Source organism: Anthonomus grandis, chromosome 1 (assembly GCF_022605725.1).
Source record: "Anthonomus grandis grandis chromosome 1, icAntGran1.3, whole genome shotgun sequence".
In the NCBI taxonomy this organism is placed as follows: Eukaryota; Metazoa; Arthropoda; class Insecta; order Coleoptera; family Curculionidae; genus Anthonomus; species Anthonomus grandis.
Genome location: NC_065546.1, coordinates 46,740,060 through 46,763,636, shown reverse-complemented (window position 1 = coordinate 46,763,636; position 23,577 = coordinate 46,740,060). Strand labels below are relative to the sequence as shown.

At 31.4% G+C, this 23,577-nt stretch overlaps 1 protein-coding gene across 2 annotated transcripts in view; it reads right to left on the bottom strand.

The window, feature by feature from the left end:
- Nucleotides 1-4,317: 4,317 nt before the first annotated feature.
- The window catches only part of LOC126736162 (chaoptin-like), a 186,026-nt gene continuing 166,766 nt past the window's right edge, over nt 4,318-23,577 (bottom strand). Inside the window, exons 5-6 of one of the 2 annotated variants that reach the window (XM_050440393.1) lie at nt 18,811-21,818; nt 4,318-6,421 (exon numbers count right to left, since the gene is read on the bottom strand). In XM_050440393.1, coding sequence (XP_050296350.1) covers nt 6,096-6,421; nt 18,811-21,818 — 3,334 coding nt within the window. In that variant the 3' untranslated portion in view covers nt 4,318-6,095. Of the gene's footprint in view, nt 6,422-18,444; nt 18,573-18,810; nt 21,819-23,577 lie in introns of those variants that run through there. The other variant, XM_050440399.1, reaches the window with a different exon arrangement.

Below are 23,577 nucleotides of genomic sequence, written 5' to 3'. Positions count from 1 at the left end.
TGAAAATTTTCAAAGATGATTGTATTTAATGCTAATTTCATGTTCCTAAAGAAAATTTAATATTAAATTTTTATTATCCACTGTGCTTAAAAATAAAGAAAAGAGATCTTAACAAATATCAACGAACTACTTGTAGAAAGACCTATACCATAGTGATTCCATAAAATCCCTTTTTTACTATTGGAATTACTTGTTGACTTTAATCTTGATTTTGCAGTAATCACTGGACCAGAAATTCTAAAACAAGAATTAATATTAATACACCAAAAATATTAAAGCAAGTGGTCTGAATAAAATTTCCATCGAACTGCTTAATTAATTGGCTAATAACTTTATCAACATCATTGTTCATCTCTTCATTACTGCATATACGACAGGCATTAGCTCCTATCTGCATTTATAATGCTACTCAAAAAACCAAATGCCAAATGTTGTTGATCCATATACTTAAAGAAGTGACGACCAGTCAGGGTTTAGAAAAGGTATAAGTTAAGCGGAAACACTGTTTGGACTAAACGTTCTTATGCTGAGAGATGTCTGGATTAAAAATTTTGCATTTCCGCTTAGGTTTTTTCATATAAGAACCTCCAAGATCAACGTTTTTACATGTTTTATAGAAATATAGAATATTACTACACATTTTGCATCATCAAATATAGATTTAATATTAAAGCAAATATGTAATGACCACTCACATTGCCACTTTTAGTTCCCATCATTTAATAAATACCTTTATCCGAACCTGTCTCCATACGGGACTTGACTTAACCATCCACTCACTATGGCTGCCAAAAGCCAAGTGACAAATTATGATTTAGTATCCTACGTATATTATAATTCTATTGATTAAATTCATTTATAAGTCCACATTACATACTAATCCTTATTAAATGCCATTTGTCCTCAAAAATAAAAAATATTACAATCAAAAATAGATGATCTAGATTATTGTTTCTAAAAATATCTATGCCTAACTCTGCATATAAAAAATTTATTAATAAAGCGGCTTAATTAAATTTTTAAAGCATTTAACGTTTTAACTTAATAAAAAATGGAACTTAATAATAAAATACCTTTATTAGAAGCTATATTTGATTCATTCTCGAAGATTTTAAAATAGCCTTAAGGGTTATAAAACTTAGTGCAAATTGAAACTTTCTTATCAGAAATTTGGCATAACTTAAATGAATATGATTCACTTTGTTATAAATTCCAAAAATTTATTTAATCACTGTTTTAAAATATTAAAATTTTACTTTTAGAAAAATGTCTTATAGGCTTATAAAAAACGTAGAGAATGATTAACAAACTATTCGAAAATAGTACTTAAACTTCTTATTATCTTTCTCTTAACTTAAATGAAAGATATTCGGTAGAAATCTAAGGGTATTATTAGAGAGGTTAAGAAAAAACTTACTTAAAATATTCAATTATTTTAAGTTTTCATTAGAATACATGAAAGATCAACAATTACATAACGGAAGTATATTAAAAAAACAGTTTAACATTAAATTAATCACAACTACAAAGTAAATTTTGTTTAATAATACAAATTCGTTAAAGCTTTAATAAACATAATGTCCAATTTTGTGTTTACTAAAAAACTATATTTTTAACTACTTTATATAAAATTCATCAAAATATTTTTTCATGATTTTTTAAAAATTTTACTTGTGTTCTCTGTAAAATACTAAAAAATCACTAAAGATTATTTTATAAGAAATTTATGGTTTTACTTTTTTTTAACAAAATATGCAAAGTGACTACTTTCTATTTTAAATGATTTAGGACTTTAAATTTTTTACTTTTATTAGAAACTTCATGAAAAAACGTTTATTTAGCAGATAATGGAAACTGACTTGACTTGTTATCATACTAAAATATGTTTTAATCAATATTGAAATTTTAAACAGTTAATTAATCATTTTCCTAACAGTACCAAATTATAATAAAATTTGATGGAAATATGATTCAAATATAACTGATGAAAAATTAAAATAAATTATAATTTTTAAAGGTGTTCTTTTACAAAAATTATTTCATTTGTTATATTTTTATTTATTAGATTTATTTTTTTTAAAATTAATATTTATACTGACAAAGACAAATAGGATATTTTATACAAATTTGGCATAACTTAAATGGACGCGATAAGAAAACTAACTTGTATATTAAAAACAGTTTAACCCTTAACCTTAAGTTAAACTAACTTAATTATAAAATAAATTTTTATAAGAGGTTTTATTGAATTTATACAAACATAAAATGTAAACAATTTAAAAGATTTCGTTAACGGTTATGGACCCTAACATCATATGAAAATTTTAAAATGCTTAACAAAAATTTATCATAACTTAACTGGGCATGATATTGACTTTTTTATATTGCCTTAAAACAATGCTTAATTATAGTTTTAAAATTTAAAAAAAAATTTTGGAAATTTTGTTAAGGGCTTGATTTTAATCATTTCCTGAAGATAAAGAATAATTAATAAACCATTTGAATCAAATATATTTTTGTACTTAAGCTCCTTATTATCAGATCCCATAAAAAAGTGGTTTTTTATGGGATCTCAAGATCTGAGATCAATTCCATAATGCCAAGGGAAATTTTAAAAAGTATAAGTTTACCTACAGGGAGAATAAAAAAGGTTAATTATTGTAAGTTAATTGGAAGTAAGTTTTCTTTAATAATACAAATTTGATCTAATTTCAACAGATACATGCTTTGCAAAAAAACATATGTTAAACGTACCTTTAAAAAATTAACTTAAATATATTTTTTTTTCTTGTGATCATTGTAAAATGCAAAATATTTTATAGAAAATATTTCGCTTTTGTTTTGAACCATAAAAAGAATAAATTAATAAAACATCAATTGGCAAAATAACGTTCTTTATTAACGACAATGACAGATAGGATATTTTATACAAATTTGGCATAACTTAAATGGATGCGATAAGAAAACTAACTTGTATATTAAAAACGGTTTAACCCTTAACCTTAAGTTAAACTCACTTAATTATAAAATAAATTTTTATAAGAGGTTTTATTGAATTCATACAAACATAAAATGTAAATAATTTAAAAGATTTCGTTAACGGTTATGGACCTTAACATCATATTAAAATTTTAAAATGCTTAACAGAAATTTGTCATAACTTAACCAGGCATGATATTGACTTTTTTATATTGCCTTAAAATAATGCTTAATTATAGTTTAAAAATTTTAAAAAAAATTTTGGAAATTTTGTTAAGGGCTTGATTTTAATCATTTCCTGAAGATGAAGAATGATTAGAAACCATTTGAATCAAATTAATTTTTGCATTTAAACTCCTTATTATCTTTGTCTTCATTAAGGGATATTCTATAGCGATTTAGGGATACGGTAAAAAAAAAAAAAGGACCTTTAGTTTCATTTTCAAGCTTTGCTTCACATACCATAAAAAAGTGGTTTTTTATGGGTGCTCAAGATCTGAGATCAATTGCATAATTCTAAAGAAAATTTTAAAAAGTATAAGTTTACCTACAGGGAGAATAAAAATGGTTCCCTCTTAAGTTAATTGTAAGTAATTCTTCTGTAATTATACAAATTTCATTTAATTTTAACAGATACATTTTTTGCTTTGCAAAAAAACAAATGTAAACTTACCTTTAAGAAATGAACTTAAATTTTTTTTCTTGTGATTATTGTAAAATGCAAAATATTTTATAAATAATATTTCGCTTTCGGTTTAAATCATAAAAAGGATAAATGAATAAAACACCAATTGGCAAAATAACGTTCTTTATTTAATTTTTTTTTACAAATACCAACTTATTAGTACGTTTTTTAAACAAGATACCTAATTAGAACAAAATATAAAAAGTCACTACTTTTCATTCTGTAAACGTAAACTGAAATTTTATATTTTTCAGTTTTATTAAAAATTTCATGGAAAAATGCTTATTTAGCAGACAATGGAAACTGATCCTAGTTGGTTTATTAAAATTTTATGATTAATAATTAAGTTAAAAACAGTTAATCAATACTTTTCTTAACGGTATTAAATTATATTAAAACTTGGCAAACATGATCCAAATATAACGAGAAACACATTTGAATAAAAAATTATTTATGCGGATATTATTCCACATATACAATAAAGTTATTAATTTATTTTATTGATCATCTGGATTATTGTTTTAAATTATTGTTTATCTTTACGACTGCAGAGAAGAAATTTTATTGAAATTTAGCATAACTTAGATGGATACGATAAAGAAACTAGTTTTAATATTGAAAACCTTAATCTTTTAACTTTATAAAAACCGAACCTTGAAGATAAATTAGCTTAGTTATAAAATACAGTCTTTATTAGAAGGTTTATTAAATTCATACAAACCCCAGTAACGGTGAATTATATTAAAGATTTGTTGAAGGGTTATAGAACCTAACCTCAGTTTAAAATTAAAAAATGCTTAAGAAAAATTTTGCATAACTTAAGTGAACGTAATTTTAGATTTCTTATATTGCCTGATTACAGGCTTTAAATAATGCTGTTAGAAGATTTTCTCGAAAGCTGAGCATAAAACAATTTTTGCACTTTATCTCCTTATTATTTTTTATAAAATTACCAATTTTTCAGTATTGAATAGAGTTGAGCAAAAAAGTAAACCTAAAAATAACTTATCCGCTTATCTCTATAGTGTTATCTAAATTCTACATCTATATACCTCGATCTCACTAAATCTTTCGTTTTAAGTTGCATAGCCATAAGTTATTAAAGTGATATTTTACATTTTATTTACATGAACATTTTTAACAAATATTGTTTACATTGTGTTATACAATTCAACATATTTTGATACTCATTATTCGTAAATTAATGCGGAAAAGAAATTATGTTTACATTATATATTGTTCTATCTACTATACAAATATCAATGTAATTTATAAAAGACTAATATGTAATTTACATGTGTTATCCATATAACAATTTTGGGCGTTAAATTACTTTAAATAGTCGATTTTCCATTAAGGTGTACCTAGTTTTATTTTTAAACTTCTATTGAGTTATGAATTACGTACTGAGACCATAATATTTATAGACTTTTAATTTTGGAGCTCTATTCTGTAAAATTAAAAATAGATACTGATAATGGAAAATCCTTACATATAGGTATAAGTGAGACTTATTTCCATCATTCATTAATATATTAAGGTGTACTTCTACAGTGTAATTTTTATCATCGTCCATACATATTGACAAATAAGTTTTAATTTTTCTTCTAATCTTAACTAAGTCTAAATGTTAGGATGGTTCAACAACAACACAAATATTTACAATAATTGATATGTTTTCAATGATTAATTTTCGGGTGCGAATTATATAGACCATAGACGAAAGAGTTGGCATTACGTAAGTTTTCAGTACAACTTAACTGATTAAATGCCCTTTTATTTAAAGAAAACAAATTGAAAATTGTAAAATTTATTATGCACGTTTGTCAAGACTGTTAAGTATTCAAAGAGAATTTGTTCGAGAAATTACTTCTGTACTAAAAAAATCGTCAAATCGACTTGTGAAATGTGGCTCTTAATATTTTTTCCCAAAATACAATTGAAGCAGTGTTTGATTAAATCCCTCCTTTGCATCAATTAATCTCAAATTGGAATCACAAAATTTTGCATTTTTTGAACGCAGTTAATTTAATTTTCACTTAGGTCATATTTTCGCACCTAAAAGCAGTAATCAGTGATATAATATGTATTTTACAAAAATACTTATAATGGACAGTCCTATCACAGTACCTTTTCAGTCAATTATTACGCACATGTCACAATAAATAAATAAAATAATTGTATTTAGGTGCCAATAAAAACTGAAATATTTGAAAAAAAAATATTTCAATGCTACTTTAACCTCTAACATTATATACACAAATATGTAATAAGGATAAGCAAAATACATTTATTTTAACGTTTATTATGACAACCGACCTTCAATCACTCGCCATTATATTAAACAATAACTATTTACAAACTTGAGAAAACTATTGTTTATCACATGCCGTTCTTTTCATGTCTAAACATGATTTCTTAGTACTGGCCTTCAAGATCCAAAACCCACTAAGTACCACACCAAAAACACTGTAAAAGCAACACTAACCTTGGAGATAAGAAGACACTCAGCGTTGCTACTTAACGCGCTGGCTTGACAGCTCATATCTACAGGAGGCAACTTCATTATGGAAACGTGTTGCTCTAGTACTGAGTCCCAGCAAGTACCTTCTCGCGCTGTTTCCTGGATGTTTTGGATATATTCATTGGTGGAGGTACGTGGGCTGAAATTCTCTCTTGACCAGCGGCGAAGCCAGTGGCCCAACCACGCTAAATGACAGCCACAACGGAAGCTGTTGCCTGACAGAAGAAGACCACCTGAAATAAGAATGTCAACGCTATAGTTATATTTAAAAACTTGTATTTTCAATGTTAGTAGATGAGTTATATCAAGACAACATACCTAATTTTCAGTAGATTTATGCCGTAATCTGGAAATACAATGATACTAAAAAAAGACTTTATGGCAGTCCTAGTTGACCAACCAACCCTCACTCCTAGTATACCTCATATAAGAACATCTTTCCAAAATAAATAAATATAATACCATTTATTTTTTACCACAAATTAGTTACAATTTTTTTCTGAGAACATAGACATCCTAATATTAAAAATAGCAAGCAAAGAATTTTTTTAAATTTTTATGTGTATCTATCGGCCCCCCGCAAATGATACCAGTTTAATAAAAACCACAAAAAGCTTTTTGAAAAGATGCAAGACTTGTCAACGACATCTGAAAATTAAGTAATAGTCGGTGACTTTATACTGATCATCATCTTAGTGTCTTGCGTATTCCTATGGGTTATTAAAATTAGACAATACAAGCAACGAGAACCCAGACATAAGACCAGAGAGACCGAGATGGTAGAACTCCGACCCTTAAATATTCCTCCAGCAGAAAGCAGAGAGAGCGGGGAATATGTCTAAACGACATTTTTTAAATATTTTACATTTTTTGGTAGTTTTAAATATTCATACATATTTATATAAAATTGTTTATATTAGCCGGTCAAGGTGTTTGCGATGGATTTTAAGCTCACGTTTGCTATAAGTTCGCAAGGTCGAAATTAGTAAATAGTTAAAATTATGATTACGATGATCACCTTGATTTGTATAATTACCTCGAATTGTTATCTTAAGACTGATATAAATAGTTGTTAATTTTTGTGAATAAGCCAGTATTGAATTCTACAATCAAGTGGTTCTCTAATCAACCTATTACGGCCAAGACACCCTTGCCTGTAAACCTATAGTGAGGCTGCTATAGGGTAATAGGGAATAAAAAAAGGTTTAGGGAAAAGCCCTAGATCTTTTCATGGTGATTCTAGTCGGTGAATTTTCCTACTTTAAAATGGCCGATTACGTTATTTCCTGAACCGTACAAATTTGAAACCTATTTTAGTGACTTAATATTAAATAGTAATCTGTCCCAACTCATCACTGAACCAACCAGATACAGACAAAACCAGGAACCATCGACCCTTGGCTTATTACTAACAAACCAAGAATCTCTTGTTGGCAATATTAAAATCGAGGACCTTATTGGAAAATCAGATCGTAATATAATTAATGCAGAACTTCAATTTTCTACAAAATCTCACAATGAAAAACAGAGCACTAGTCAAAATAAATACTTGGTGACAGATTTCGAACATGTCTGTAATGATCTAGGAAAGTTGGACTGACACCAAATGTACATATCCTGTGAATCCTCATTTGAAATGTGGTCAGTTTTTTATAATATTCTTTGCGACTCTATTACTTTGAATTCTCAAGAAAAACTAATGCGACAGAAAGCAAAGAAACCTTGGATAAATACAAATCTTTTGAACATGGTTAAACGGAAGAAACATCTCTGGAGAAAATATAAGCGTTCAAGAAATGACATTGACCTGACGAATTATTGTAGTTTTTCGAAAATGCTTACAAACTTAATCAAAAATTTTGAAATTAATTTAGCAAACGACAAAAACCCCAAAAAACTATTTAAATACATTCGCTCCTCAATTAAATCAAGGGTTTTAATACCGTTACTAAAAAAGGGCAACAACAGCATGTGTGAAAATGAAATGCAAGTCGCGGAAGAGTTGGCGAGAACTTTCGAACAGGCATTCACTAAAGAGCCTGAACAATCTTATACTCAATAATATCTTAAACTCAATAACAACAATAAACATAAATGAGGAAAAAATTAAACAAAAAATTCAAAAACTAAAAAACGATTCGTCTGCAGGTTTGGACAAATTAATGGCAACTATTTTAAAAAATGCAGTGAAATGATGGCTGCGCCTCTGGCAAAAGTAGTGAAATACTCAATGATTGAAAACTCTGTACCCGAACAGTGGAAAGTCGCATCGGTTACGCCAATTTTTAAAAAACGGGATAAGTTCTTAATAAGTATGACTTATACTTAATAAGTATATAAGTTTGATAGAGTTCCCGCGAAACGATTGTTACATAGGGTATGGACCGTTTTCAACTGTCAGTAGGGGATTGTACTGTGCTGATTTTACTGTAATTTGTCGTTCCGATTTTATACAGCATGCTGTTTTGCTCCAAAAAAGGAACAGTTTTCAGCACTGTTTTCACAACCACAACATAACCTATAAAACTTTCGAACAAACATATTTCCTGTGAGAAAGTAAAATACACATGTACTTTTGTGTCTTTTACTTTCTGCAGTGCAGTATGTGAACAATTACGAGTTTTCTAAAAAAATTAAAGGGCTAAAGAGCGCAAATTTGTGGTCTTAGGAAAAATTGTGTATACCTACATTACTCATGAAAAAAGTAAATTTCATACACTCGTGTGAATTTCAAAAACATTTCCACTCGAGTGAAAAATATCACTTTCTTCACTAGTAATGTAATATACTATATTATCTTTTGAATTTGTACCTAGGTACCTAAAATGCATCCTAAATTCCTCTTCGGAATATAGGTTTATCACTTTTCCAAATAATTTGGAACGCGAATACGGGCCTGTCCTTAAGCCTGTAATTGGACAATATAAAAAACCGATTCCAAGCAATCTATCGGTTTTAACCGCGGTTAAGCCCTTGGTTCACCTTGAACAGTCCCTTTATAACATAACCAATCGTGTCCGCTTGGACGTGTTTGGTTGAAGTAACTTCATAATTTGTCAGTTGTCACTATCATAATTTTGTTTGTTTTTAAATAATACCCCAGACGCCAGTAATATTATATGTAATTAGTTCTTAAACATAAATATCAAAAAAGAAAACTTATTAGCCATAATAAATTTTGTGTCATTTTTAAAAAGGAAATAATTTGTTGTTTGCTTTTATTTTTTCCTGCACTTATTTCAATATCTTTGACATTTGACGTTTAGAAAACAGCTCCGAACGTGGGTAATTACTGTTCCAAATTGATGAGGTATAAAGGGCTAATTGGCGACGTCACGTATCTCAAGCGGTTATGACTATAACCGCTTGGACGTGTTTGGTTAATACCATTTAGGAACGGTAATTACCGATAGACCGCTTGGAATCGGTTAAAGCCTTCTTGGTCCAGTTCATCTTCCTCATCATCAGTTAATAATAAAACGGAAACGGTGTTTGCCACTATCAAGGCTGCTACATTACTGGGGTTCATAGCCATAGCTTTTATCTTGAACAATTTATGTTTTGAACTTGGAAAATAATTCCCACAACGTAAACAAGAAGATTCAAGAAATCAACATCAACAACACTTCTGACAGTTTTGACATTCCCCCACTATTTTACTGTACCTACAGTAGCTTTTATCCCCAGTCAATCCAGTAAAGATTAATGACGTCACTGACGCATTTATGACGTCATTCAGTACTGAACCAGTAAACTGAAATAAATATCGGAACGACGTCCAGCAAATTCAGTACTGACAGTTGATAACGGTACATACCCATAAGCTATACTTGGGTTACCGAACAGATGGAGTGATCATGTGATCGTTCTGCGCCGGAGGTGTGGCCTAGAGCCTTGATAGGGTTCATGACTTGGGGTTTTATTTAATTTTATTAGTCGAGCGGCTTTAGATCGTTTTGGTTGAATTTTCTGCTATTCGAATATTGAAAAGTTGAGATTGTGTTTATGTTTTTGTTAATTCGTTTGTTAACAAATAATGGCTGACGCGCCACGTACACCCCCATTGTCACCCCCCAAGAAAAGAGTACGAAAACATTTGACCATTGCTGAAAAGGAAGTGATTATGAACATATATAAAACATATGATAACGAGCATCAACAAAGTGCAAAAAGTCCAGTTTACAGCAGAAGCAGCAGGTAATAAATATTTTTAATATACAGTGTGTGTGTATCAGGATGAGCGAATTTATACGTGAAAATGACAAAAAATGTTGTGGTTAAAATTTGACCGTTTGGCATCCAGCCCTGCTTGATTAAAAAATAAAATTTAGCATATTATTATTTTTTTTAAATCAAGCTTGCCTTGATACGAACCTTTTTTAAATTTTATAAGTAGGTAAAGTGGATGGTAAAGTAGTAATTCTAGGCAAGATATAAAAAAAGTTTATAAGAAAAGGTTGTTTAGAATGCAAAATTATGCCCGAATACCGCATTTAAAAGACAAAAAAAGAAGAGCAAAAAATTTAAAAGACAAAAAGTATCATTTTTGATGCTTTATTTTAAGAAAATATCATACTTACACAGTGGCGGCTCGTCAGGGGAGGCAAGGGAGGCTTAGCCTCCCCATCAAATTGTAATGAAATAATATAAATATTTAACAAGAATAAAAAAACGATTTTTTTTTTCCAAATAATAAGTACCGACTCTATAACTTCTAATACACCAATATAGAGCGAACCAGCCATACGTCATACTGTTAATTCGCCGCGATTCGCATCCTTTTTTAAACAGTTGTAAGAAAAGAGAGAAAGCTAACCGGCTTCATCCACATCGACACAGAACGTGTGCGAGAACGCGATACATTACGAAATAAGAAAAGCCATACGTAGCAAGGGAGGCAAGCCTCCTCCAGCGGTCAAAATCCAACGGGCCGTGCACTCGATTTGGCGCCGACAAACGCCGTTTTCATCGCGCGAAATAAGGCGCCAAGGTAGGCTAGCCTACGATCATCTGATTAACCTGATTTTTGTTTTGTTTTGAATTTTCAGCAGTTTTCAGTCGTTTTGATTTCGGTGATTGTCGTGTCTTTTGCCCGCGAATTTTGACAAGGTAGGTGGTTTTGGCTAACGGTTTTATTGATTAGTTTTGATTTTGTCGATTCATCGATTTAATTGTGCGGCCGGATTTCCCTCTATGTTAGTGTTTGGTACTTAATTTAAGGTATTTATCGTGTTTAATAATTTATTATTATGTGTATTTGAGTGATGCAAGGTAAGATATTTTTATTTAATGGCTTCTTTTATTAATCATCATATCATTTCTAATGTTTGTTTGCTGAAAGATGGACAAATTAAATAAAATCAAACAAGCTGAAGATTTAATAGACTGGCTGCTATTAAACAATTTTAGTTAATTAAGCTTTGATGCTAAATATTATGTTATTAAGACTTTGGGCAGGCCTTAGCCCAATTTAATTTCATTGCGATCTGCAGACAATCGACAAAATCGAGGGTTTAATTTGACTTGGTACAGCAAATATGATTGGTTGACCGGATCGGTTAAAAGAGAAAAGCTTTTTTGCTGGGCTTGTCTATTATTTTCTGTCCAAACTGAATATTCTACGTGGTCGAAAACTGGATATTCTGATTTAAGAGATTTGCCTCGGTCCATTAAAAGACATTTAAAATCAAAGGAGCTCATTTTTTCGTCTTGTAAATTAAGGCTTTTTGAAAAACAAAATATTAATGCTCAAAAAGAAGCCATTATTTCTTTTAACAATCAAGTACGTGAAAACCGGTCAAATTTAAAGCGGCTTGTTGACATTACTCTTTATTTAGCTTCACAAGAACTAATTTTTTGTGGACATGATGAGACCGAAGAGTCGATTAATCGTGGCAACTATAAAGAACTTTTGACGTTGTGGGGTAAATACGATTCAAAATTTGACGAATTTTTAAAAGGTAATGTTTTTTCGGGCACATCAAAAACGATTTAAATGAAATCTAAAAAACTAAATAAGCGGGGTTTAGCTAAAAAAATTTTAACTGAAAAGCGGGCTTTCTATCTGCACTTATCCTTTAGCCTCCCCTTTCCAAAAACTCACGAGCCGCCACTGTACTTAACTACTGTACTACAAAAAATGTACCGGGCGATATTTTTTTTACAAAAAAATCATCCGCCTTAGCCCGTGGGCACGCCCCTGAAATTTCTACGCCAGATGTGAGAATTCCAAAAGGTACCTTATAAAGTGACTAACAAAATGTAAAGATATCAACAAATTCGGTAAATGCGTTTAAGAGATATTAATAAAAAATCGATTTAAAAAAAAAGTTTAACACCCTGTATCTCGAAAACGAAGCATTTCCGCACATATGTTTATATGAATTTTTTTACTTAAAATATGACAAGGAATCACCCCTTAAAAAAGTCATCACTTATTTTACACCCTGTATTTTAAAAAAAGCTGCTTATAAAGCAAAGCTGTACGGTAAAATAATTTAAAATAAGTAGGCATAATTCTCCTCGTCTAAATCTGCCAAGGTTGCATCGATGGGCGGGCCTATATTTCGCGCACATCATTTGTTCGGTAATGCGACTATAGAATATCTTGGCATTAGAGGAGAATTGTTAAATTGGATTCAAGACTTTTTAAAAAACAGAAAGTTCAGTGTGAGGGTTGGGGGCACCATGTCAAAATTGTATCCAGTATCCAGCGGAGTCCCTCAGGGCTCCGTCCTCGGCCCTCTCCTGTTCTTGGCTTACAATTGTGATTTACCTTCAGAACTTAAATGTTGCGTATCAGTGTTTGCTGATGACACAAAAATATAATATGCAGTTCCCCTAAGTTCTCACCAACAATTGCAAACCGATCTGGACACTATTTGGAACTGGTGCAGTGAATGGTTACTTCCTCTTAACGTGGACAAGTGTGTGATGTTACATTTAGGAAAAAATAATCCCCAGCTACCCTACCAAATAAATAACATTGAACTTAAAAAAGTCGATTCTTATTGTGGAATAATAGTAACTAAGGATCTCTCTTGGTCCAAGCATATTGCCTCAATTGTGAAACGTGCAAATTCTGTGTTAGATCTGCTACAAAAAGTTTTTGTTTAAAAATTAAATTTTAAATTAAAAATATATGACTAGAAGTAGAATTTTTAAAAAATATATGTTTTACAATATTTACTTAGTAGTTGAATTATTTTATTCAAATATCACTAAAATTGGATACTTATTGGTATATTTATTCGATTTATTGTCCCATTATTATTAACCATAGCTAATGATATCACATTATAGTATATTATTATTTTAAAATTTAAACGTAGGTTCTAATGGTTCAAGTGAGCTTGGGTAGACTATGATAATCGAAAAAACTTCCAATTAGGTTTTAAAAATTTTGTAAATTTCTTGGAAAAATTAAACATCTTTGATTTTTTTTAATTTACAAAGAAAATTTGCACATTTATTAAAAAAAAAGATAAAATTTCACATCAAAGATTTAGTTTTAAAATGTCCAATATGAATATTTTTATTTTTATATTATCTACAATTTTTTTTTAAAAGAGTCTAGATTTAAAAAAAAAACCTCGGCTTCTGAATACTACCCCCCTTGTGATCAGTCCTTTATATCTGCATTTAATTTTAAATAAAATTTAATGGAACTTTTTGATGCAACCGGTGGAAAAAATGAAGAATGTGTATTCAACATTGACCAGGTGTGCAATGCAGTGGTTTATTTTAAGTTCTTAACCGTTGGAAATTTAAAAACCAAACTTTGTTTCATTACTATTTAATTTGAGTAAATATATTTTTTCTTATTTGCATATTAATTAAAATAATTTCAATAACTTGTTTGACCTCTCATTTAGTCAAATCACGAGCCACCACTGATATAACTTCTTCTAAGGGTTTTCTGCTTTACCAAAATTACGTTTATTAATTTACATGTATATCTGATTAAAGTAGTTTCAAAGGCAGCTAGCAAGATGACACTCAGCAGTAATTTCTTACTTGGCTAAAGAATATTAGCTTGATGAATATAACCGTTTTGAAAGCGAAGCACTTCAGATATTATAGAGGACGGAAATTTTCTGTCAACGTGGCACAAATTTCTCTTCGACAACGTTTTCCATAAACAAAACCAGTTTTCAGGACAGGCTAATCTTTGATATTCAAAGTGATTTTGAACCTATACGTATAAACTTAGGAAATAATAGCTAAATATCAATAATGAGTAATGATGTAGTAAAATATTGTTGGTCTCTGAAATAAAGTCAAAAAATGTCAATAAAACGTGTATCAGACGAAATTATTTTGTTTATGAATAACTGACAGTAAACAAGTCATGATGTTTGAAATTTTTAGCAGTACTTAGTTTATTTTTGGCTGTAATCGTTTGTTTCGTTCTCTCTTCTTTTATTACTTTTTGCTAATTTTACTTATTTTTAGTTAACATAATTTTTTTTTTAAGTTTAAGATATTTAATAATTAATTCGGTAATACTTTGTTTATTTTGGTTTATTTACATTGATTTTGCATATAAAAGTTCACCCGGTACAACACACGCGTTTCTTGGTAAATTGTTAATATTTAAACTCGACCTATCTTAGATTTCCTTACTCTCTTACTCCAATGTTCCTTCCATAAAGCCTTGCTCTTTTATCCTACTTTACCTTATGGACCCCTCGGGGCGAGAGGAGTAAGCTATTTGACCGAGGTCATCCGCCAAAATACGGAACAGGTGTGCGATACCGGAGAGCAGTAGTACTACGGCAATTATTCAATCGGTACCTAAATCTCATGCGAGATAATACCGAAGTGCATCACGTCTTTGTCGATTTAATGAAAGCTGATTGGGGTGTTCCTTATATCAACATCCTTTACTTCATTTATTACTAGGGTAAGTCGAGTCATTCTTTTTCCTTTTACGTCAAATTGTGTCTCTTCTTATTTCGTTTCTATTTTATTTCGCTCATTACATAATCGCTAAGGGTGTGCGTCGAAAACAGAAGGATCACCTTATTTCAGTGTGACTGGAGCAGCGTCCCTATTTCTTTATAGTCTAGCCTTGATAACTTGATAAATAATAAAGATCGAAATAACCTTGATTTAAGTAATTAAACATATATTATAGACAGGTCCGAAACATCGTTTTCGATCGTTATCTTCACACGAACAAAATAAAAGTCTCAAAAGTATGGCGCAAGTTTTTACTGACCAAGAACGACTTGTCGACATGGTTTTGGTTTACGGAGAAACGCATCAGGATGCAGTAGCAGCAGCTGATTTTTAGGCCCAAAGATAACACCCGAGACCTGGGGCTTTCTTAAGTGCTATTTAACGATGTAGAGAACCTGACCATCTTCAAGATAGAGGAGAAGCTATTAGACCTCGGCAGATTCTAAATGTGGAAAGCGATATTTTAGAAGTTATCGAAGAATATCCTGGAATAAGCACTAGGACAATTGCAGCGCGATTTAGAATATCGCAATATACATGTCGGCAAATTTGTAGATTGCGATGAACAGATGAATAGAAACGGGCACAAGTTGATGTACCCGTTTCATATGCAGAGGGTACAAGCCCTAATTCGAGTACACTTTTGTGATCAGTTGTTATATTACCAGCAGTTAAACTCAAACTTTACTATAAATATTTTAGTTACGGATGAGGCTAATTTTAGACGCAATGGAATTTTAAACTTTTATAATACCTACTCATTATTGGGCTTTGGAAAATGCACATATTACACGAGGAACATGCTTTCAACAACGTTTCTTTCTGTAAACATATGGGATGAAATTGTAAACGGATTACTTATCGGACCTTTTATTCTGAAAAATCGTTTGACTGGTGCTCAATACAGTAAAAGCTCTTTATTCGCGGGGTATACGTTCCGTAAATATGCCGCGAATAAACAAACCGTGAATATGGAATGGTAATTTATATGGGATTATAAGGTATACGTTCTTAGATGACAAAATAACAAACCAGTACATACATAGAGGGTGTTCAGTTCAGACGAGTTTCCAGATAAATGGATAGGGCGAAGAGGGCCTATAGTATGGCCTGCAAGATCTCCTGATATAACGCCGTTAGACTTTTTCTATGGGGTCATTCGAAATCTATTGTGTATACTCCCTAACCTGAAAGTTTGGATGAACTTCGTCAACGCATCATCGACAGCTGCCATGATATATTTTTTTTGGTGATCAATTTAAATCAAATTTGAATATTGGCTCATCCTGTAGATTTCTGTGAGACAAACAGAATCTTGAAAACATCTTGTCGAACTTGCATTGCCTTATTTATTTAATGTAACACGACGTTTCGGTTGGTAAGTATCTCCAACCGTTATCAAGTGTAAACTTTATAACGATAACGGTTGGAGATACTTACCAACCGAAACGTCGTGTTACATTAAATAAATAAGACAATGCAAGTTCGACCAGATGTTTTCACTGTACCATTGTCTACCACCTTCAAAAACAAACAGAATCTTAACACTGATAATAAATATTTTGAGAATTTTTTCACAAAACAGAAAAAACCATGGTTTTTATATTGCAATAAATATTCTGGTAGTCTCGATTTCGTTCATGGTACAGAGTTACTGCTTTGCAGAGTGAATAAAAAAATTGTGTTTTATCATGGAACGACGTCACTTAACTTTGGACGAGATGAATAGAGCTGTAGGACTTTCTCTCAGAGCGTTATAAGTTGATTGTGGCGGCGTTTTCGTGAAACTGAAAATCTAGCTGAACAACATCCAGGACGTGACCGCGCTACGACAGCTGCTCAAGATAGATTTAGCTTTAACTGCTAGAAGGCAACCTAACATTACAGCTCCTGAATTGGTTATCAACTTGCAGAGAGCACACAATATTACCGTAGGCCGTGATACTATAAGAAATTGTCTCCATAAAGCTAACCTCCACAATTGAAGGCCACTTAGATGTCCACCTCTTTCCAGAGGCAATTGCGCTGCGAGATTAGAATAATGCCAAGAATATCAAAACTCGAATGAACATGATTGGGCTACAGTTTTATTCACCGACGAATTCAGACTTGGATTTACTCCAGATTCACGTCGAGTAAGGGTATGGAGACGATCTGGAAATGCAGAACGGTTAAGACATGTCCAGGAAGTGTATACATACAGAGGGGGTACAATTATGGTATGAACTGGAGTAATGATGGGCGGTAGAACCGACCTCGTTTTTCCAGATCGCTTCCTTACAGCTCAGCAGTACCATTCTTCAACCTGTTGTTCGTCCGTTTGCTGGCGCAGTTGGCCGAAACTTCCACCTAATGCATGATAATGCGCGTCCACATGTCGCACGCGTAGTGAGAGACTGGTTGGAGAACGAGTGGATTGATGTATTGCCATGGCCAGCACAATCTCCTGACCTTAATCCAATTGAGCATGTATGGGATATGCTCCAACGAAGAATGACTCCACAGATGGATGACATTTACACTTCCTTTTGGTTCCGGGAGCGACTGATAGCGAAATGGGCAAACTTACCCAACAAAACATCGACAACGTTATTTTGTCTATGAACAATAGATGTCGAGCCGTCATAAACCAGCGTGGAGGTCATACTTTGTACTAATTTGCGTTTTTTATTAAGATTTTTTTTGTATCTAATTTAAAAAACATTTTTTTTTTCATTATACAAAACAATAAATTTTTAAAGAAATTGTAGACTTTTTTTTAATTTTAATTATAGGCACTTCTTTATTTTTAATGTAATTTTGGTTATTTTTTTAGTATAGTAAAAGAGTCTTAATTACTATAATTCGGCTATTATTTATCCAGAACAATAAAAAAAAAATAAGGTCAATTTATAAAAATATCCCTAGACTTTTCCGATGTGTTTAGTTACATTGCAAACGACTAAATAACATTTTTACTAAAATTTGGTCATAAAATTAAAGGAATATATTTCTCTAATAAAAGCACATTAACTTCTTTCCTGAATTATTGCAGGTTATTCATTGTGCTTATTATTGCAGGAGGAACAAATTAGTATCCTATTTTATATTGGAGATCTATTTAAAAAAAAGTGGATGAATGAGTGTGTATATTAAGGTAGTGAAAGCTTAGGTACATGCCCTCAGAATAAAAATCAACGGTTTTGCTGAAAAGTTGTTGTTAATTTATTTACAAACATTTTAAGAGACATGAAGCAGAGTTAAAAAACCATGCACTTTTATGCTTTAAAGATTTTAATTAACAGTTGTGATTTACCCCAATACATGATGCTATAGTTAATCATTCATTATAGACTGACAGTAATCGTTTTAATGAATATGTTAATATAATATCTCTCAGACGTATTTAGTTCAGATATCAGTTTCTGGAGATGTAAGTTCCTAAAAAAATCACATTTTTTACCAATGGTGCTAATTTCTCGTTCAGTATATATTCATTTAGTTACTAAAGGGCACAAGTTTTGTCTTATCTGAATTAATTTTTAACCCCTAAAAATCACCTCCATTGAAACATCTTCACGTATCCTCTGTTGAAATATTATTTTCCCTTACCCCAGACATAAACTTCCCACTGATCGTTTCCTACCTAAAAAAAAATTTCCTTGAACCTATAACTTACCTGAAACTAATCCAGTACCAATATCATCCCACGTTGACAAGTTCCCATAAAAAGTCTCTGGAGTCAGTATAGTCAGCATATTATTCGTCAGATCAATACTCAAATGTTGAATTTGGTGCATATTTGAAAACAATCCGGAAGGCAACTCAGTTATTTGTGTTCCAGAAATCTTTATATTTAGACTGGGGTTCTTGGTGAGTTTGGAAAATGCTTCCCTTTCAATTACTTGTAAGTTTCTACCAGAAATTTCTAAATAAACGAGTTTCTTGTTTGATAAGCAGGAGAGTTGATCCTGCAGTCTGTGTTCAATAAAATTTATTTTCAGTCTTCTAAGTTGGTTCATATGCGATAAAACATAGCACAGTTCGTCATAAAAGTTATCTACAATTGGTGCAGTTTGCAAATATAAGTCAGAAAGGATCCTTAACTGCACCAAAGATTTTCCCTCAAATCTTGATAACCTTTTAAGATACTGTATATTTAATACTTGTAAATATTTTAGGCCATGAAAACTATCTACCGTTATTTCTTTTATAGGGTTATGGGATAAATCCAAGTCTTTTAAGTTAGCCAAGTGCACCCACAGATGCGATGGTATATAATTTAAATTACAATGACTTAAATCGAGATATTTCAGTCTTGACAGCATTTGAAACGAATTTTTATTAATATTCTGCAAATTATTGTAAGATAAGTTTAAATAAACTAAGTCGGATAAAGGGAATATGGGAGTTGAAGTTAAGCCAGTATTCGCTAAATTCAAATGCCTTAAGTTCTGGGCATAATGAAATAACTCTTTGAAATTAGCTCGTATTGGATTAAAACCTAAATTTAGATACTGAAGTAAACTAAGCTGCGTAAATACATTATCTGGTAAAATAGTTAATCTATTTTTACTTAAATCCAGATAGTTTAAATATGGCATGTCGGGAAAACTAGTGACGTCGATATGCTCCAGATTGTTCGATTGCAAAGAGAGGTGCCGTAAAGTGTTTCCAACTTCTAGCAAACATTCCTTCGGTACTATTGAGAATGAATTGTAACTTATGTCCAAGAATTCTAGCTGTGTTCCCACAAAAATTTCCCTCTGGAGATACGTTAATCCATTTTCCTTTAGCTTTAAAATTCTCAACTTTGGCATATCGGAAAATCTAAGATTCTGCAAATTATCTATGGCATTCTTGGATAAATCCAGTGTTTGCAAGCTTTGCAAGCCAAAGAATGCCCTCCTATCTATAGTTGATATAGAGTTTTGATGCAAACTTAGTTCTTCTAATGAAGTCAGTTTTTGAAAGCTGCTATACTTCAAATCAGTAATTTCATTAAAATTTAGATAAAGCTTTTTCAAGAAGCTCACATATTCAAGACATTTAGGGACTTCAGTAAATTTATTAAAGCGCAGATCCAGCACATCCAACTTAAGCTGCTGACCGCCTGATGAGCATGATATTAAATTATTATGACTAAGATTTAATAACAGTGGGCTCTCTAAATTAACAAACTGCCCAAACGAGAATTTCCTCAGCATATTAAACTGCATATCAAGCTGCTTAAGGGCACGTAAATGTGAAAAGGCGCCAACACTCACGCTGCTTATCTCGTTATTACTAAGAAAAACGGCGTTCAATGCCGACAAATTCGAAAACGATTCAATTTCCAGATGCCTAATCTTATTGCCAGTCAGCCAGACTACTTCCAGGTTTTCCAAGTGCTGAAAAGTTCCAGTTTCCAGGGTGTTAAGCTCGTTGTTCGATAACACGACGTTACCGAGTTTCGAATGTATGCCGGATTTAAACAGTGTTGCCGGTATAGCTTCGATCTTATTTGATTCCAAGTTCAGATAAGATAATTCCAAAAGGGAGTCGAACGAATTGGATTTTATCTCGTGAAGGTTATTGTGATCTAAAAACAGATGTTTGAGATTGTCCAAAGTTTTAAATGCTTCGTATGGCAAGTCGTCACGTTCGAAACTGGATGAAAGTTCTAACGTTTCCAGATTGTCCAGCCCGTAAAATGCTTCTGGGTCAATCGTCCTTATAGGGTTGTAGCTTAGGCAAAGCTCCCTTAGCTTTGGCATATCCTCGAAGATTTTATTGCCTAAGCTGGTTATTCGGTTATTATTTATATTGAATATTTGCACAGTACTTCCCCAGTATAAAAAGTCTCCCTGGTTGATCTCGTTTATTTGATTTGAGGCGATATTAAAGTATGTAATTTTTGTGCAATTCTGTATGGCTTCAACAGGTGTTTTCGTTAATCTGTTGCCACTTAGAGTCAAGGCTTTTAGGCTCTCCTGGAAATTTTCTAGTGATCCCACAGAAATTTCACTAATATAATTGAATGATAAGTATAAAAACCTTAAAGCAAACAGCTGACTTATGGCAAGAGGAATTGCTTTTAAGCGATTATGGTCCAAATCGAGATACTCCAAAGAGTTCAGAACTCCATAAAACGCTTCGTCTTCAATACGCTCAATTCGATTATAAGCAAAAATAATTCTACGGCAATCAAGCCCTTCAAAACTATTTGTGGTGACTGTTTCAAACTCATTAGATCCCAAAAACATATCTCTAACAAATATTGATCCATTAAACGGTTTCGTTGGTAAATATTTCAAATAATTCTGATTCAGGTCGATTTTCTGTATCCAGAATTTTTTTGCAAACGTATAATCTGGAATGGTTTTTATATGGTTTCCTCTTAGATAAAGCCACTCTAAGTGAGGCATCGAGGCGATCACGTCTAGCGGAAAGTTTTCTATTAAATTATATGACAAACTAACGGTCTTAAGTGAAGCTGGGAGTGAATGTTTATGGATTTTATGTATTCTGTTGGCATCGGCGTTTAGCCAAGTTAAGTATTTCAGTTGTCGGATTCCGCTGTGTGAACCGTGAGGTGAAGTTGATGAAGTATCGGCAATTTCGGTCAAATCGTTTTGACCTACGAAGAGGGTGTTGAGGGAGAGTTTCATGTAGGACCAATCACCGTTAGTGGAAGAGATCTGATTTCTGAAAAAAAAGAGAAAAATGGTTCACAATTAAGATATGGACTTTAAATAAATAAATATACATTTTATTAGTTGATAGGTTTAATTTAATTATTCAAACTTTTTAAAGCGGCCCTGTGCTCTCGAATCCGTTCCGTTAACGATCCGATAACGGAGATACGATGGGGGTCCCAAAATGCAAAATTTTCAAAAATACCCTGTATCCTAAAAACTAAAAGGGCTATGAAAATTTTGTTGATAACATCTTTAATTTTATGGAAAAGTATCACAGTGTCGCGAAAACCGCAACTCTCTATCAAAATGAGACACCTTGTACACCTAAATTTGTATTAATAGACCAGGCGAATTAGCTCAAATTTAATCAAAAAATGCACAAATTGCTATCCGGAAACTGACTGTTGGAGTTGGTAGAGGGGTTCATAACGAGTGAAAAAAACGAAAATCCAACAATGGGGTAGTAGGGGGTTGTTTTTGGGGGGGGGGACGGTGAAAAGGGGTGGAAAAATATTCTTTTGCAATTTCCGGCGAAAGTTGACGTTCAATTGAAAAATGTTCAATAAAAAAGTTGTAGATCATAAGAAAATCTATAATTTTTGTAGAGGTCACTTTTGAACATAACCTCAAAATAGCCAAGATAAATGCGAAAAACCGTTTTTTTTTTTCAACTTCACCGTTTTTTCAATTTTAAATTTTTATTTTCACAAAAATAGTTCAATCTTTGTAAAAATTTGTGAAAATATACCTTTGTAGGTCTTAAATAACCTCAATTTTTTTCAGATCCAAATATTAAAAACTTTCGGAGATATGCGTTTTTTTCGGAAAAAACCGTTTTTTTAAATGAAAATTGTACTTCAGAAAATCATGGTACAGGGTTCATCTGGGGCTCATTTTTTTTGTTTTCACATGGACTTTCTTATGAAATAAGGAAACTATATACTTCCCATTTGAAAAAACGTCGAAAAATGCAAAAAAAGTAAAAAATGATTTTTACAGCAATAAAATTTTTAGAAATTGTTAATTATTTATTTAAATCAGTTAAAAAATCAAAAAACAGATTACACCATTCGATTCTACGGAAAAAAATACAAAAGAAACTATATATCATTATTTTACCGGAAATTTAATTGGGCACAGTTGGGCTTTGTACACCGTGTAAATACAATCACATTCTTAGGTATTTTTTCGATTTTCATAGAAAATAATTGTTTTTCGAAAAAAATACAAGAGACAAAAATTATTTAAAATCAAATTGTTTACAACTTTTGTTAAAAACATTTTTTGCAAAAATCATTAATTTGTCAGTTTTAACAAAAAAACATGCAAAAAAGCCAAAAATCGTTTTTAACATTGTAAATTTTACAGTTATTCTTAATAATTTGTTTGTTACTACACATTTTATTTATAAAATTAAATGTTTAAAAATTAAAAAGAATTTTTGTGACATTTTTTAAAATAAAATTTTTTAAAAGTGAAATTTTTAAAATAAACAACTTTTATCAAATTCGCTATTTTTTCCTTTTTTTTATTACTTTTTTTTAACAAAAATAAATAAATAAATAAATAAACGGTCTTTACAATTACAATTTTTATTTGGTTTAATTACAGATCATGGATGATTCTGCATGCAGTACGGATAATGCTACGAGTAGTATCGACAATGCTCTATGATTTCATTTATTGTTATCATTTCTTGGATCGATAGGGTTCATAATGGATGGAAGAAGATTTATCCTGAAAGAAGCTTTATCTGTCATATATGC